At 39.0% G+C, this 18,494-nt stretch overlaps 1 protein-coding gene across 1 annotated transcript in view; it reads right to left on the reverse strand.

The window, feature by feature from the left end:
• Positions 1-18,494, reverse strand: part of lrrcc1 (leucine rich repeat and coiled-coil centrosomal protein 1) — a 179,201-nt gene that overhangs the window by 19,597 nt on the left and 141,110 nt on the right. The window contains exons 16-18 of the mRNA XM_072570311.1: positions 17,813-17,976; positions 11,745-11,953; positions 4,668-4,805 (exon numbers count right to left, since the gene is read on the reverse strand). Coding sequence (XP_072426412.1) covers positions 4,668-4,805; positions 11,745-11,953; positions 17,813-17,976 — 511 coding nt within the window. The remainder of the gene's footprint in view (positions 1-4,667; positions 4,806-11,744; positions 11,954-17,812; positions 17,977-18,494) is intronic.

An 18,494-nucleotide genomic window follows, 5' to 3' on the forward strand; every position in this document is an offset into this window, starting at 1 on the left:
CCCTCAGAAAAAATGATCACACTTCATTAGCTTTCCTAGTTAGGTGTTAACATTGTTGAACGCGATAGTGAGTCCAGAAGGCTGCAGACTTCCCAAGCTGAAAATTAGATGCTGTTCTTTCAGCTTGAGCTAAATTTCACTTTTTTTTAATGATTTCCAGCATCTGCAGTTCTTCAGTTTTTTCCTCCATCAATGCCAATATGTTATTCCCTCCACCATTAACTTTTATTTCTCAGAATAACTTTTGATGTGACACGTTATCAAATAACTTCCGAAAATCTAAGTACAATATATTTACTGGTTTCCCTCTATCAGCACCGTATTGAATCACAGAATTCCTACAGTGAGGAAATAGGCTGTTCGGCCCATCGAGGGTCATGCTACATTCTTAAAGAACTTCAATAAATTGGTTCAACGTTTTACCATTAATTGATTTCACTTTTACAAAATCATGTTGACTTTGCCTGATTCCTATTAATTTTTCAAAGTATCCAGCTATATCCCTTTCATAATCACTTTCAACATATTTGTCATCACAGATGTTAACTTGTCTGTTTTTGCTTTTCTTCTTCCCCTCTCTTTGAATAATAGAATTCTATTTGTTCTTTTCCAATCAAAAGGAACATTTTCTGACTTTAGGGAATTTTGGAAAATTAAAATCAGTGCATCAACTATTCACTAGCCCCTTCTTTCAAGATCTTAGGAAGAAATCAATCATGAGCGAGGGACTTGTTGGTCCAAGACTCCAACAATTTGCTCAGTACTTTTCTTGGTGACTAATTTTCTTGAGTTCCTCCCTCCCTTCCATTTCCTGATATACAACTATTTCTTGGATCTTTTGTCTTTTAAATTTAGTGAAATTTAAATCGGAAATTAGATGAGGAACTCTGAAGTGTTATTTATGTTATATTTTGGTAAATTGTTAAGAGGGGTTCATTCAATTTGTTAAGTATGCAATAGGTTAACAAAACTGTTAAAATTTAAATTTTGATACTCTACAGCACTGGTTGTATTGAAAAAAAAGTGTTGTATTTTAAACAGTCTTAAATACTGAACATTAATATTTATATTTGATGAAGCCTTGTTTCTGTGTAGCTCTGTTGTCTGTAAAATCTTGCTGTCACTCTTTTCATCGTAGATTTGAGTAATCATTTCTGTTTTGAATTCCCTTTTCCAGATGTAAAATGGATCTGACAGAATTGTCATGCTAATTTCCCAAATGGCCAGCAGATGGCAATGTAATACATTTTCCCACATTACACCACTGCTTTGTTAAAACATTTCACAGAGTCATAGAATCCCTTTAGTGTGGAAACAGGCCATTTGGCCCAACAAATCCACACCAACGCTCCAAAAGTAACCCACCCAGACCCACTGGCCTACCCTATGACTCTACATCCCTGAACACTATGGGCATTTTAGCATGGCCAATTCACCTAACCTGTTCATCTTTGGACAATGGGAGGAAACCAGAGTACCCAGAGAAAACCCACACAGACACAGGGAGAATGTACAAACTCCACATAGTCAGTTGCCTGAGGCTGGAATCGACCAAGGTCCCTGGCACTGTGAGGCAGCAGTGCTAACCACTGAGCCACCATGCTGCACTTCAAATTAGTTTTTCTTTTGGCAAATATTAGTTTTGCTATTGTTTGAAACTATTGATTTAAACGAAATCTTTTCAACATATATAAGAATATAATTTATATATTTCAAGGTTAACATTAAATCTGTCAGACTATTCCAATGCCTGAGTTTGGATATTCTTCTCCAGAACTGATACTGTGAATTTGGATTGTGAGGCATACCCACTTTCTGAAAATTTATCAATAATATTGTCAGTTGTACCAGGGTTCAGCATTTAAAGCAAGTTCTAATTCTTCTAACTGCTAGTCGTTCTTTTACGAAAGCAGAAAGGAGTCAGTCTGTTGTTATGCAAGGCATGTGATTTATATACATCCATTAACAACATTTACATTAGAGGTCAAATTTTGAACTATGAGTTTTGGTCTATGTATATGAGGGGATTTGATGATTAACTTGTTAGTATTTCTTGAGCCCTTTTTTTTAAACCAATATGAGAAAGAGATCTTGGAGTCCTAATGGGAATTTGTTTGCGTTGGAGAGTTTTATGAGTAAATGTTGAAGTGTATTTAGCTGTTTTCAGTTAGAAGAATCAGGAATAGTTTTCCTTTTTGCTGACAGGGAAGACCAACGGCTTGGAAAACTTTTGGATTCAGTACATATAACCCTTAGCTGAAACTGGAAGCATGATTGGTTTCTTGGAGCAAGATGTCAGTGAAGAAAAGTCAGAAATAGGTTACCCCAATGTAAGGGTTTAGTTTGGAATTTCCAGGCTAGAGATGTTTGGTTGGAACCCTGAAAGGGCTATTCAAAGCTGAGACTTTCTTAGTGTGAATATCTAAGGAAAAGGCTAGCACACTCTCAAGACCTGGAATTGTAAGCAATAGTTAAGTGAAACCTAAATACATGATAGAATACAGAGACAGTTCTCTGCTCTAAGTACTATGAGGTTGTAGTGATAGCAAAGTATTTTTACTATGTGTTTTGAACTCTTTCATTGAAACACAGAAAATAAGAGGGAGCAAGCTATTTTGTCCTTTGAGCTTAGTCCACCGTTCAATATGATCATAGCTGATCATTCAATTCAGTATCCCGTTGCTGTTTCGCCACAATCCCTTTAAGCCACAAAAAATACATAAAACTCTTTCCTGAAAACATTCAATGTTTTGGCCTTAACAATTTTTTATGGTAGAGAATTCTACAGGTTCACCTCTGAGTGAAAAACATTTCCTCATTTCAGTCCTAAATGGCTTACCCTGTATTCTTAAACGGAGTCACCTCTTTTGGGTTTCTCAGTCATCATACACTGTGTCATCTTGTTGGAATTTTATATGTTTCTATGGAGAGCCTCATTCTTCTAAACACTATTGAATACAGTCCAAATAGATACAGTCTCTCTTCATATGTCAGTCCTGCCATCCCAGTAAGCAGTCTGGTAAATCTTTGCTGCACTCCCTTCATAGCCAAAACAGCCTTCCTCAGGTAAGGAGACAAAACTACACATAGTACTTCAAGTGTGGTTTCAGCAAGGCTCTGCACAATTGCAACAAGACACTCCTGTTCCTTAACTCGAATCCTTTCACTATGAAGGCCAACATGCCATTTACCTTCTTCACCCCCTCTGTATCTGCATACTTACTTTCAGGAAGTGGTGTACAAGGCCAGCCAATTCTCACTGCAATTTCCATTTTCCCAACTGGATAATAATCTGCCTTTTTGCTACCAAGATGGATGATCTCACATTTATCCATATTTACTTCACTTGCCATGCTTTTGCCCACTTGCTCAAATCACACTGAAGCATCTCTGCATTCTCCATAGTTCATCCTTCCACTCAGCATTGCAAACTGCTGCAAACTTGGAAAACTTACAAATTCTATTACATGTAAATAGTTTGGTTTAGTTTATTTTATATTATTTTCTTTTGCGTAATAATCTTGTTATTTTATTGTTAAAACCAGATCTGCAGTATTGTGCACTTGTTTTTGAGGGAAAGTCTAACTCATTAAATAAAAAGAAACTCAGTAAGCCAGTTTTCAGTCTGGAATTTGCCTTGCAATAACACCATTAGGGATTATAACATTGTCTTCTACAGCTGTTTATTTGAATTACATAGGTCAATGCTAACTCCAATCTGCACTTTCTCTTTCCTAAATAGCTCCCTTACTGGGGAAAATTTGCTTTTTTTTTTAAGTGTCTTACAATTGACCTGTTCAGTGATGATAAGACATACCTCTGGAACAGGTAGAATTTGAACCTGGGACTCCTGGCTCATTTTTCGTATCATGAAGCTACAGGTAGTGATGTTCAGAGAAATTTGGGGAGGTATTTTCAAATCAATGGCATTACACAACTCTGGAGCAGGTGAAACCTGAACCCAGGCCTACTCGCTCAGAGATGGAGATAGTACCACTTTGTCACAAGAACCCCTTTTTCCTGACTGATAAATGTTTACTCCAATATCTATTAGGTCCCCCCAATTATACCTACAGCATGTCTTGGTTCATTCTTAAAGAGATCATCATCTATAACATTGCCACGAATAGTATAGTTGGTAAGTTAGGAATGTTTCCTCAATAGTGCTGTCTTGTTTTTTATTTTACTGTAATCACTGAACATGCTCAGTTTAAAAAGCAAATTGCCATTTGTTGACTTTCTGCTCTCCTACTTCTACTTCTCCCTGATCCTCTCTTTCAACCATGCCCTTCCTCACCCTACCCCTCTCCCAAGCTCTTACTCACAAGTGAGTGACAGGGAATAGCAGGTGGAAGTGATGAGCAGGAGGGTTGGGAAGGTGGGTGGTGGTTGCTAGGGGCTATGTGGTTATAGAAAGAGTGGCAGATGCAATGGAAACATTTAGGCCACAAGCAGGGTTACAGGAATTCACAAATGAAACAGTTAAAAGACTGTTAATCAACTATTTGCAACTCCTTTTCATAGAATCATACTGTACAGAAGAGATCTTTCAGCCCATCAAGTCTGCGCTGACAAAAGCTACTCTAAATCTTTTGTACAATAAATAGCATTTCTATAGTAAATACAATAAGTTAAATTATGGAATTTCTTATAGTTACAAAACTTACTTCTTAGCTTTTAAGGCTTTGTCTCTCTCCTCAACAAGTTTTCTTTCTTTGGCATCAAAGGTTTCTTTCATCTGTTTGACCTGTGTTTCTAGCTTTGTCAGTACTTCAGCTTTGTTTTGCCACTTCTCACTAGCAGCACTGTAACATCAAAACATCATGGAGATAAAATAATCAGTTCTAATACACAGCTGTTAGTAATCAATAAAAGATTTTTTTCAGACTTAGCTGGCTGTTTTATTTTTTATTCCTTCAGGTGACGTGGACTTTGTTGGCTGGGTCATCACTTATTGTTTATCCCTAGCTGTCCTTAGGGCAGTGAGAGCCTTGTTGAACCACTAAAGTCTTTTTGGTGTCGGTACACCCACAGTTCTGTTAGGAAAGCAGTTCCAGGATTTTGACCTAGTGACAGTTGATAAGTCATCATGACTTGATTTGATGAATTTGAGGATCCCGAAGAAGGTAAGGGTGGTGATTGCAGAGGGATGGCCATACTCTTAAAATCCTGCTTAGATATCATGGTGGTGTTGAAGGATTGTAGACTTGCAAGAAGTTATACAAATGAACATTAGAAATGTATGGAGCTTTTAAAAAGACAAAGCATTTTTAACCAATTTGAGTTTTTTTTAAACAATGATTAATGAGAGTAATGCAGTTGATGTGGTGTATGTGGAATTCCAAAAGGAGCTTGAAAAAAAAGCCACATAATAGACTTGTTAGCAAAGATGAAGTCCATGGACCAAAAGAGGGACATGGATATGAAGTAGGCTGACTGACAGGAAACAAGCAGGAGGCTGGAAGAACACAGCCAGCAGGCATCATCAGGAGGTGGAGAAGCCAACATTTCAGGTGTAACCCTTCTTTAGGAAACAGAGCAGTGAACAGTTTCTTTGGAATTGATGAGAGGATGTACAGATCGATTTAAGGGCCACTGCTTTTCTCAAGCTTGTTCGTTCAGGAATCAAAGCTAAGGAGACATATATTGAAAAAGTTGAGTTCTTTTTTGTGAAGAGATGGTTGAGACCAGATTTGGTAGTGTTCACAATTATGAGGGATTTAAAGAGAAAGAGAAAAACTGTTCCCATTTGTAAAGGTAGAAAACTAATGGATACTAATTGAAGGTGTTCATCAAAACAAACAATAGAGACATAAGGAGAAATATTTTTCATGCAGGGATTGATTAATATCTAGTATGTATTACCTGAGTGTGTGGTGGAGGCAAATATACCTGGGGCTTTCAAAAAGGAATTGAAGAGAAAAACTTGCAGAAGTACAAGGCAAGGGTGGACAATTAGCAATTATTGCAATGTGCTTAATTGAATTAAATTCTGTATCCCACTACCCTATCTCAGTCACCTGTGAATTACTGGTGTTGAACACAGACTAAGATTTACACTCTACAGCCACTAATATTTATTCTCCACAAAACAGAAGTGTGAAACAGTAATAAAACAGTAATAAACATTAAACCTTAATGTTTAAATTAAATGTAACAAGAAAATTGACATAATGTTTCAATTGCCCATTTAAAAAATATCCAAATATTGGCTTTTATTCATGCAAGTAGAGATTCTGCCTGCTTTCACTTGTTTGCTCACATATCATATAGTTCTATCATAATGTAACACAGTGCAACTCAGACCACAGAGGATGTTAGGGTATTTTGTCTAACCACATACAAGAACTCAGAGCAGTTGAGCTGAAAAAAATTATCTCCGAGTTCTTCGGAGTTAAGAATTTCATCAGTTTAACAACTTGCATCTAACTGGCAATACAATGACAGCATATATAAATGAAATGCATTTCACAAACAGCTTGATAAATCAACACAATAAATTCAGCTCTGGTGAAGGCAGGTCAGTGCTGGTCCCAAGCCCTGTTAAATTATGTTGATATGAATGTCATTGGCATTCATGTTAAGAATTACCCTGCAAGTGATAGGCAGGTTCTTGTGCTGAACCCATGAGGAAAGGGCAAGGGTCACCATTCAACAAGGATAGCGAAAGAAGCTGGTCAAAACAGAGGTGAAAAGGTGACCAAACTCAAACCAAAAAGTCTAAATGTTGGCAACCTAACTGTGAGAATCAGACACATAACCAATCTGACGATGAAAAGAGGAATGCAAACCAGGGGTGTCCAGGAATCAAAGTAGAAAGACAAAACAATCAAGAGAAATTCATAGTGAATATAAACTTCATCTTCATGGGTTTGGTGGGAGAAGGAATGAAGTTAGAATAATCATGTGAGAAAATGAAGGACAAGAAGCTGGTAGTGTAAAGAATCAATGAGTAGAATGATATGCTGTTTCAAGCAGTGGAAGAAAGTTGAAGGCGAGCTTAATTGGATAGGAGGTAAAAATTCACTGCTTTGACCTGTTGTTGAGCGCTCATCTATACCAACGTAATGATTGAGAGAGGGGTCATTAGTCTACGTTACATAGGCATGAAGGATGACCACATCTGCAATGTAACTGACATAACACGTGACTGGTCAAGAGAAGGGTCACGGGGGAACGGCTGTGTGAACACGTGAGTTGTGCAGCTACAGATAGAAAGGAATTCATGGGCATCAATGGTGTTGTATATTGTACTTAAAGGGCAGGGTCAGTGGTTTCAAAGAAGGAATTTGGGAACAGGTAGATAATGCAATTTAAGCAATATCCAGCAGTGACTAGTTAGTGGTGACAGGAGATAAACTTGTACATATGGAGAGAAAAACAGTTGGATATGAGATTATTCATGATGGAGACAGTTTTGGAGAAGTGAGTGAAGAATGAACCAAGATCCTGAAGTTTGCTATTTCACACCAAATAGCAATACAAATGGAACTAAAGATACAAAATCACCTCAATCTACAACAGTGATAGTACAGAAACACATTCTAAATGAATGTTTTATCTATTGTCACTTGCATTTTACAGTAAAATACAGTAAAATACAGTGAAAAGGTTCAACAGTTGCCTCAATAAAAAAAAGTTAGAAAGTGTTGAGCTATCTTTGCAAACTCTGCGATCTACTTGGTGTTGATATACATACTGCACTGTTAGACTGAGAGTTCCAGGCTTTTAAACAAGCAACACTGAAGGAATGACGATAATGTTTCCAAGCTTCAGTGGTGAGTAGTTTGGAGGGAAACTTGCAGGTGGCGGAGTCCCCAACTATCTGCTGCCCTTATCCTTCTAAATGGTCTTAGTCATGGGTATGGGAGATGCTAAGCAGCTTTGATGGATTTCTTGATGCATCTTGTGGATGGTACACAGTGATACTATTATGTTTCGGTAGTGTTCAGTGGAGACAAGTTGTGGATGTAGTGCTAATCAAGTAAGCTTTGTCCTGGATGTTATCAAACTTCCTGACAGTTGGAGCTGCACTTGTCCAGGCAAATGAGGGGTATTCCATCACATTCCTGACCTGTATCTTGTAGATGATGGACAGGCTTTGGAGAACCATAAGGTGAGTTACTCACTGCAGGATTCCTAGCTTCTAAACTGCTCTTAAAGTCATATTTATATGTCTAGTTCAGTTTAGTTTCTGGTTAATGGTAACTCCCCAGGATGTTGATAATGGGGCATTCGGTCATCGACACGGTGGCTCAGTAGGGCGGCTTGGTGGCTCAGTGCTTAGCACTGCTGCCTCACAGTACCACAGACCCAAATTCAATTCCAGCCTCAGGTGACTGTCTATGTGGAGTTTACACATTTTCCCCGTGGTTTTCGCCAGGTGCTCCAGTTTCTTCCTGAAGTCCAAAGATGTGCAGGTTAGGTGAACTGGCTATAGGTGAATTATCTATAGTGCTCAGAGATGTGTAGATAGGTGCATTAGCCATGGGAAATGCAGGATTATGGGGATAGGCTAGGGGGATGGGTCTGGGTGGGATGCTCTTTGAAGGGTTGGTGTGGATTTGGTGGGCCAAATGGCCTATTTCCAAACTGTGGGGATTTTATTAAACGAAAATATGATTTGATTATTTTTTGCTGGAGATGGTCATTGGCTAGTACTTGTGTAGCAGGAAAGCTATTTGATACTTATTAGCCCAAATCTTGATATTGTCTAGACAGGCCTCAGTATCTGAGGAGTCACAAATGTGCAATCATCAAAAAAAATCCATATGTCTGACAATATACTGGAAAGAAGATCAATATTGAAGCAGCTTAAGATGGTTCGGCCTAGGGACTACCCAGAGAAACTCCTGTACAGATGGTCTGGAGCTAAGAGGACTGACCTCCAACAACAACAACAACCTTTGTGCTAGGTGTGAAACCAATCAGCAGAGAATGTTTCAACAGATTCCCCTTGTTTTGCTTGGGTTTGATGCCATTTTGGTCGAAAGCAGTTTAACTTTCAAAGGCAGTCACTCTCACTTCATCCCTGGCATTCAGCTCTTTTGTCCATGTTTGAACCAAGGCTGTAATGATATCAGGAGCTGACTGGATCTAACAGAATGCATACTGAGTATCAATGAGCAAAGTACTAAGCAACTGCTACTTGACAGTACTATTTATGAATTTTCATCACTTTAATCAAGAGTAAACAGAAGAGGTAAAGATTCCTGAGGAAGGGCTCATGCCCGAAACACCGATTCTCCTGCTCCTTGGATGCTGCCTGACCTGCTGCACTTTTCCAGTAACACATTTTCAGAAAAGGTAAATTGCCAAGTTGAATTTAGAGTCATAAAATCAAAGTATTCCAGCATGGAAAGACACCTTTCAGCCCATCATGATTGTATTGGTCATCAAACATTAATCTATTCTAATCAGATTTCCAGCACTAGACCTCTAGCCTTTTATGCTATGGTTTTTTAAGTACTTGTTTAAAGTTGTGCTAGTGCTGTGATGGTTCTTGCCTCCAGCACCCTTTCAGGCAGTGAGTTCCAGATACTTAGCATTCTGAAAAAAAAATCCTAATATCCTTCTAAATGCCCTCTAAATCTCCTGCCCCTTATTTTAAATCTATTTCCATTCTATCTGCCCTGTCTGTGCCCCTCATAATTCTGAGTTTTCAATTAGGTTCCCTTCAACCTTCTCTGTTCCAAGAAAATAACTTCAGTCTCTCTTCATAGCTCAAATATTTCAGGATGGGCAACAACCTGGTTATTTTCCTTTGACCCCTCTCTAGTGCAATCACAACCTTTTTATAATGTGGTGACCAGAATTGTTGTGGCATAACATACATGCTGTACAAATTCATTATAACCTGTATTCAAAACCTCAACTAACAAAGGCAAGTTTCCCATATAACTTTTTAACCATCCTATATTCACCTGCCTTTTTGTCTACATTGATTTATGGACATCGACACCAAAGTTATCCTGATCCTCTGTGATTCACAGGGTCCTACAATTCAATGTGAGCTCTCTTCCCTTGTTAAGCCTTTCCAAAATCAGCTCATACTACTCAGATTTAAACTCCATTTGCCAATATCCTACCCATCTGACCAGTACATCTAGATCATCCTGTAATTTAAGGCTTTCTTTGTCTCTATTTACCACACCACCCATTTTTGTTTCATTTGTAAACTTACTAATCAAATCTTCCATATTTGTGCCCAGATTATTAATTTACATTGCAGACTGTAAAGTAACTAGTACTGAACCCTGTGATAGCTTCTAGCAAGACGAATAATTTTTGACCAGTACACTCTGCTTCTTACCACTCAGCCAATTTAGGATCCTATTTTTCCTGGATCCGATGGGCTCTTACCTTCTCAGAGTCTCTCATGTGACACATTATCAAAAGCCTTACTGAAGGTCATGTAGATTACATCAACTACACTGCCCTTATCACCTAGCCATCTCCTTGAAAAGACTCAGTCAAACCTGTCAGAAATGATCTTGTCCTGACAAAGCCAAACTGAGTATTCTTTATTAATCCTTGCCTCTCCAAATGCAGATTACTTTTGACCCTCCAAACTTTCCCCCAAAAGCTGCTACTGATGTTAGACTCACTAGTCTATAATTTCCTGGTTTATCTCTACCACCCTTACTGAATAATGGTACCACATTTGTCATCTTCTAGTCCACTGGTAACCTTCCTGTGACCATAGCAAATTTGAAAATTAAATTTCAGAGTCATTGCAATCTCCTTCCTGCTGTCAACAGGTGCTGGGGACACGTCTTCAGGGCCTTAGGATTTATCCAGTTTTAATCCCGTTAAAATTGTTAATTCCTCCTCCCTTTCAGTGCTAATTTGTTCAAATTTATCACAGTACCCCTCCCTGATCTCTATATCAAAACTGGCCTTCTCTATAGTGAATATAATGCAAAGTACTAATTTAAAACCTTACCTGCGTTCTTCTGGCTCATACAATTTGCCACACTGGTGCCCAGTAGGCCCTACTCTTGCCCTGGTTTTCCTCTAACTCTTAAAATCCTTATAAAATCCCTTTATAGTTTCCTTTATGTCACCCAGCAGCGTTTATTCATGACCCCTCCTTGCTCTATTCATTTCTTAAGTAACCCCCTACCTTTCCACACCTTACAGGGCTTCTGCTGTTTTTAATCTTTTGCATCTACCAGAAATTTCTCCATTTTACCATATCCACTCTTGTACATTCCTCAATATTTAGGGTTCTGTGGACTTGTTGCCCTATCCCTGTTATTTTTATGTGGGCATACTGGCCCAGCATGCTACTATTTTTGAATGACTCTCACTCCTCTGATGTGGATTTTCCTACAAATAGCTGTTTGCAGTTAACCTTGGTCAAATGGTGCCCTAAATTAGAATCAGTTAAAATTGCTCTGACAGATCACACAAAACCAATGGGAAAAAAGAAAATGAATGAATGGATAGAAGTACTTTAGTAAATGAAACTTTCTCCATCTTCAGCACGAAGATACCGCATGTACATTACAAAAATATGTTATCATGATTAGTATAGAAGACAGGTGCAAGTATGGTAATATAATCTAAATTGTACAATTAAAAATAATATTTTCTTTGAGAAAATTTAAAATTGAATGCAATTGGCCCAATATCATTAGCCACAATATGGGAAATAAATATTGGAAACTAAAATACAGTATTGCAACACTAAACAACTGAGAATACACTTTTGTTGGACTTATCCAATATTTAACATTTACCTAAAGGCCATTTTTGTATTCTCCAACTCCATGTCCTTTTCTTCAAGTTGCTGCTTTAGTTCTCTTTTGCGTTCTGTAAGTCTCTCCACTTTTTCTCTGAGATCTTGAGATACGGCAGCTTCATCCTGCAATTGCTCATTGAAGGCTCTTTTATCCTGCAGATTTTCCTCACGTAGTTTCCTAATCTGTTCATCTCTCTCTTGTAAACCCTGTAAAGGCAAATATACTTTTGATTTGGGTTTTGGTCCCTGCTCAGCAGACAGAACATGTAACAACTGTATCTGCTTTATAAGCCCTACTATGCTCAGATATCTACACATTAAAGAATTAAACTCAAATGAATACTGCACCAAAACCTTTTCAAATCTAAGATATATTTGATGGATTTTAAATTTTTTTTTGTCACTAAATTTACTGGAACTATAATATTCCCATTTAAAGTTGTTATGTTGATCAAGACATGATACGTATCATTACTGTGGAGCAGTATAAACTTGCAAATTGATGCTTTAATATATAAGGTGCAAAAGTGCAGCATTTCTGAGGTTGAATACTGGGGAGACTGAAATAATCTTTCTAAGGAAATTAGCTCAACTATCACCCAAAACAGCCCAAAAGATTGAAGAAATTCAGTGCCAGTTGTGTGAATCAAATTTAAAGTTATTTGTGTTGGAAGCAGGCACCATCCACAAAATTAGCTGCTCCCCAAGATGGGACTACTTACCATGTACAATGGGAGACTGAATAGCAAGGTTAGATCTCATGGAATAAGGGGAGAACTAGCAATTTGGATACACAACTGGCTCAAAAGTTAGAAGACAGAGGGTGGTGGGAAGGGCTGTTTTTCAGACTTGAAGCCTGTGACCAGTGGAGTGCCACAAGGATCGGTGCTGGGTCCACTACTTTTCGTCATTTACATAAACGATTTTGATGTCAGCATAAAAGATATAGTTAGTAAGTTTGCAGATGACACCAAAATTAGAGGTGTAGTGGACAGCGAGGAAGATTACCTCAGATTACAACAGGATCTTAACCAGATGGGCCAATGGGCTGAGAAGTGGCAGATGGACTTTAATTTAGATAAATTCAAGGTGCTGCATTTTGGGAAAGCAAATCTTAGCAGGACTTATACACTTAATGGTAAGGCAAAAGTGAGTACTGCAGATGCTGGATATCAGAGTCAAGATTAGAATGGTGCTGGAAAAGCATAGCAGGTCAGGCAGCATCCGAGGAGCAGGAAAATCAATGTTCCGGGCAAAAGCCCTTCATCAGGAAGGGCTTAATGGTAAGTCCTAGAGAGTGTTGCTAAACAAAGAGACCTTGGAGTGCAGGTTTGTAGCTCCTTGAAAGTGGAGTCGCAGGTAGATAGGATAGTGAAGAAGGAGCTTGGTATGCTTTCCTTTATTGATCAGAATATTGAGTACAGGAGTTGGGAGGTCACGTTGCAGCTGTATAGGACACTGGTTAGGCCACTTTTGGAATATTGCATGCAATTCTGGTCTTCTTCCTATCAGGATGATGTTGTGAAAGTTGAAAAGGTTCAGAAAAGATTTCCAAGAATGTTGACAGGGTTGGAGGATTTGAGCTATAGGGAGAGATTGAATAGACTGTGGTTGTTTTCCCTGCAGCATCAGAGGCCAAGGGGTGACCTTATAGAGGTTTATAAAATCATGAGGGGCATGGATAGGATAAATAGACAAAGTTTTTTTTCTGGGGTGGGGGAGTCCAGAACTAGGCATAGGTTTAGGGTGAGAGGGGAAAGATAAAAAGAGACTTAAGGGGCAACCTTTTCACGCAGAGGGTGGTACGTGTATGGAAATGAGCTGTTAGATGAGGTGGTGGAGGCGAGTACAATTGCAACATTTAAAAGGCATCTGGATGGGCATATGAATAGGAAGGGTTTGGAGGGATATGGGCCGTGTGTTGGCAGGTGGGACTAGATTGGGTTGGGATACCTGGTCGGCATGGACGAGTTGGACCGAAGAGTCTGTTTACGTGCTGTACATCTCTATGACTCTATGTAATTTTAACTAATTGTGCTACTTTGCGGGATTTCAAGTGAGTCCCAAATGTGTTGGATTGAGTGGAAACTTGAACCATAACTTAGCTTTGTAAAACTATAGCAACTTACAGTCAGATTACTGATAATACCCAAAGCAGAAACTCTACTTCACTTACTTTGTGACAACAGATTCTAAGAATAGGTCGGGGACAGTTTGCCTATTATGCTCTCTCTATCATGGTCAGTTTTATATTAAGCCTCAGGGCTTGATTTTCAACAGCAAGTCAGGTGGCTGGCAGGTGCATTTTGGATTGTACGGGCCCATTTATCTCCAATTATTGCAACTGGACAGGGAGTTGGAATAGAATTGGGCTCAGATGCTGGATGACCATGGAGTTGGATATTACTGAGATGTCAATGGCATCTTCTATCATTTTGCTTTTTACTGAGAAGTGGATGGGGAGTGTTAATTGGTGGTGTTGGATTTGTCCAAGCTGACAGAAGTGGTAATTGGTCAATTGGATTTGTCCTGGTTTCTTTGGACAGGCCATACCCGAACGATTTTCTGTACTGCTGGTAGATGCCAGTGCTGTATCTATACTGCAACTTGGCTGGTGGGGGGCAGCTCATAATAGAGCAACAGTCTTCAATACTATTGCTGAGATGTTGTTAGAACTTATAGCCTTTCCTGTATACAATACCTTGAGATCTCGATATTGGATGGAGTGAACTGAATTGGCCGCAGACTGGCATGAATAATACTGCCCTGAGGAGGAGGCTGAGATGAAATCATTCACTTGGCATTTCTGGCTGAATGTTGTTGCAAATACTTCAACCTTGTCTTTGCCACTTAAGAGCTGGACTCACTCAGCATTGAGGAATATTTGTGGAGCCTCCTCCTCTGTTAGTGCTTTAATTGTCCACCACAATTCATGGTTGGATATACCTGGTTATTTGTGTTGGAAGCAGGCAACATCTACAAAATTAGCTGCTCCCCAAGATGGGATTACTTACCGTGTACATTGGGGGACTGGATAGCAAGGTTAGATCTCATGAAATACGGACAGAACTAGCAACTTGGACACAGAACTGACTTGAAGGTAAAAGACAGAGGGTGGTGTTGGAGGGCTGTTTTCAGATTTGAGGCCTGTGACCAGTGGAGTGCCACAAGGATCTGATCCATTGGTTGTAAATAGCTCAGTTCTATATGTTATGTACTGTCTCTGCTGTTGAGGAGGCTAGTAGCCCTGTGATGCAGTTTCATCAGACTGGCTACTAATTTTTTAGATGTGTTTGATGCTGCTCCTGATACCTTCATGTACTCTTCATTGAGCCAGAGTTTGATAAAGTTTCTTAGAAGAGATTATGAACAAAAATTAAAGTTCAGAGTATTGAATGCAAAATACTGACCTAATTAGGAGACTGCTTGATTGACATAGTATGGATTATTTGGCTAATGTGACTCTAATTGGCTGAATGTGACTAATAATATCTCACAGGCATCTGTGCTGCAGCCTCAACTAGTCACTATTGTCAACAAGTTAGATTATGGGATGTAAAGGTGCACATCAAAGTTTTTCCAATGCCACAAAAGTATCTGTACCTCACAGTGCCTAAGTCAACCTTTTAATGCCTCAAACAATCTTCCAAAAAAAAACGTTAATCTATTTGCCAAGAATAAAATGTGAACCGCTGGTGTAGGGAGTCACAATTTTGAAATGCATGGACAACTTGGTAGTGGATAAAAGAGTCAAGGTGGCTGGGTCTGCTTTTTAAAAATTTTTTTTCCTTATTCTCATATCCAGAAGTGCTCTTACACGCAACACACTCGTATAGCCAATTAGAAATGTATGTGCAAAGCCCATTACAGCCAATGTCAAACATCAAAGTGATGGAGGGGTGGGATAGTGGGAAGGGAGTAAATTATAATGGAGCTGGAGGGGCAAATAAAGCACTGGACTCCTGCAGTTCCCTCTCGAAAGACATCAAGAGGACTGATGGACACTAAAAGCTCCCTCTCTATGACATCCAGGCATGAACATAATCATGGAAGAGGACAGGGCTCAGTTGATGAGTGCCAGCTGGACAGGCTGTTGCCTGCTACTCAGGGAACTCATTCCCAACAAACTACGTGTGGAGATTAGAGATTCTATGATTTATCTTTGGTGAGATATTCCAAGGGGCTTAGGAGCAAGTGAAATTAATTATGAATAGTTTTCCAATCTGAAATCCATTCAAGAGGCAGGACATGTTATAGCTAAGTATCTCTGAATGGATCCTGTAAGCTTGGTATAATCTATTGAATAGATTTAAGCATTTCGCACCATGCCCTGAGGTTTTCTTGTTACTGAAACCATTATTTTATATTGGTTCTTGTTTTTCCTTTGAGAAAGAATGCTCCAAGTTAAATTTCACCTGTCTCAAACTGCCATTCAACCAGCCTTAAATGCCCTCTCGAAGTCTATCACGATCCTCATCTATTATTATCCTCCTGACAGTTCACACAATACAGGATACTTCAAAGTTTTGTGCCATTTGAAAATTTTGGAATTGTGCCTTTACTTTCAAATCTAGTTTATTAACACATATAGTACATGTGGTTGATTGGTTGTGGCAACTTCACTTTAAATGTATGCATTCTACCCAACTGTATATGAAAATGAGAGGAGGTTTAACAGAAGTGTCTATACATGAGTTGTGTTTCTGTGTCACGTGTAGCTGGACATATGAGCTGCATAATGGAGACACGAACAAATCAAAACATTTGGATTGTCCATTTGCTACCCTCTCTCATGTCTGAATAATGCAGGAGCCAGCATTGACCTAGACAGCACTTTGTGTTTGATCACTTAACTAAATGGTGCTGAAGAAGCAGAACCCTTTCAGTTGTGGAACATCTCAGAATTGGCACTGGTACAGGAATGTGCTTACAGTCAAAAACCTTCCGTGATGGAGAAGCCTCAGACATTTGTGAAGTCACATTATGGCGATTCCTGCTTCTGTCTTGCAAAACAGAATAATATGTATTCCCTTGAAGTATAGAACAGTGAACAAATATTCTTCCAGCCTGGAAGAAATCAGATGCACAGAAGTTCACAGTCACAATCACTGTCACAACCACTGGCAATACTATCCTTTACCAGCTGTGATGTCAGCAAGTAGTGGATTTCAGCAAGGGCATTATTAGGGAACTGAAGGCATCTAACACACTGGGTGGAATTTAACGAGGACTCTGGGAGGTGGGATGATGTTTGTCACTAAAACCACAGCCACAAGGAAACAAAGTCTGTAATTATCAGCACAGCCACACTTCTGGGGTCCTGGCTTCATAGGGGACATCTAACTGCTCCGCTTTCTCCATTGACAGTTGTTGGACAATTGGCAGCTTTTTGTTATCAGTAGTACTACTGTAACTTTGTTAATGTAACTGCATGTTGAGTTCCCTATCTGCTCCTGGCTGAATTACCAGGATGGTGATGGAATGAGGCCCTCAACTAGGTATTAATTGCCCACTTAATGGAAAGAAGCAAGGAGACAACAGGGTTCCCAGCCTGTAAGTACCTGTCTGATCAAGCAGCATTAGAACATGCCACTTTGGGGGACAATAAGTCTCACATTAGAGTGCTTGCTGCCAATTAGGCACTTAGTTTCCCTGGGGTTCCTAAAGTCAGTGTGGTGCAGCGGTTTTGGTGAGTGGGATGCTGAGGCTCCCTGCCGTCCTCATAAACACTGACCATTCCTGCACTTAGGTCCCAGTATCTGAATTGCTTCTTGAACACTTTGGACGAACAAGATATCCTGCTGTGAGCTTTCTATTTAGTTTGTTCAAGTTCACGGGGTTTCTAATTTAGTTTGCATGAGCTTTTCATTCTGTATATAGTCATGCATCTGTGCCATCCCTTGAGCGTACTAACACCTTGGCTATAACGGTATGGATTGTTGAAGTATATACACACACTGTGGATGACATTTTCGGCAAAATGGCAATTATAGTGCCAAAAACCAGGTGTTCAGAAGCAGAATTTTGCAACAACTGTTTTTCTAAGTTTTAGAATGAGGGACTTACTTCTTTAAGTTTTCTAATAGTTTCTGTTTGATCATCCACGATCTTTGTTTTTATTTTCAAAGTATTCATGTCCTGTTCATTTTGTTTTTTTAGAGACTCCATCTCTGATGTTAACATTTCAATCCTTGCCTGGAGCCTTCCTCTGTCTTGAGCCAAAGAACTGCCTGTCCAATAAAAAGGAATACATGGACAGATCTTAACCAAAAATATAAACTGCATTTACTATCTTTATTTATATATTTAATTGCACTTTCATTTTGAAGTATATTTAATGAGCAAGACATGTATAATCTCTCCAATAAATATGAATTTAACATAGCAACACAGCCAGTTTGGACAACCAACCACTATATTATTCATTCGCAAGTAAACACGTCAGAGCGATCACTGAATCATTTAATCCTCTCATCAGTTTTCACTAGGTGTGTAACCCGTGCTGTAAATTCTTATTTACCCTTCTTCTCTTCTCATTTTTAATTCTTATTTAATTTTTGCCTCAATTTTAAATAATCAACTCAATTTCATAATTTGATTGGAAAACTGGATCTGCCACACTGGATATAATTAGAAATGAGGCTCAGTACTTAATGGAAAATCCACTGTATGCTCACACTGGCATAAAATTAACACATATGACTTTTTGCACCTATTAAAATCTATGATTTGATAGCTAAGATAAACA

This window comes from Chiloscyllium punctatum, chromosome 5 (genome assembly GCF_047496795.1).
Source record: "Chiloscyllium punctatum isolate Juve2018m chromosome 5, sChiPun1.3, whole genome shotgun sequence".
Lineage (NCBI taxonomy): Eukaryota > Metazoa > Chordata > Chondrichthyes > Orectolobiformes > Hemiscylliidae > Chiloscyllium > Chiloscyllium punctatum.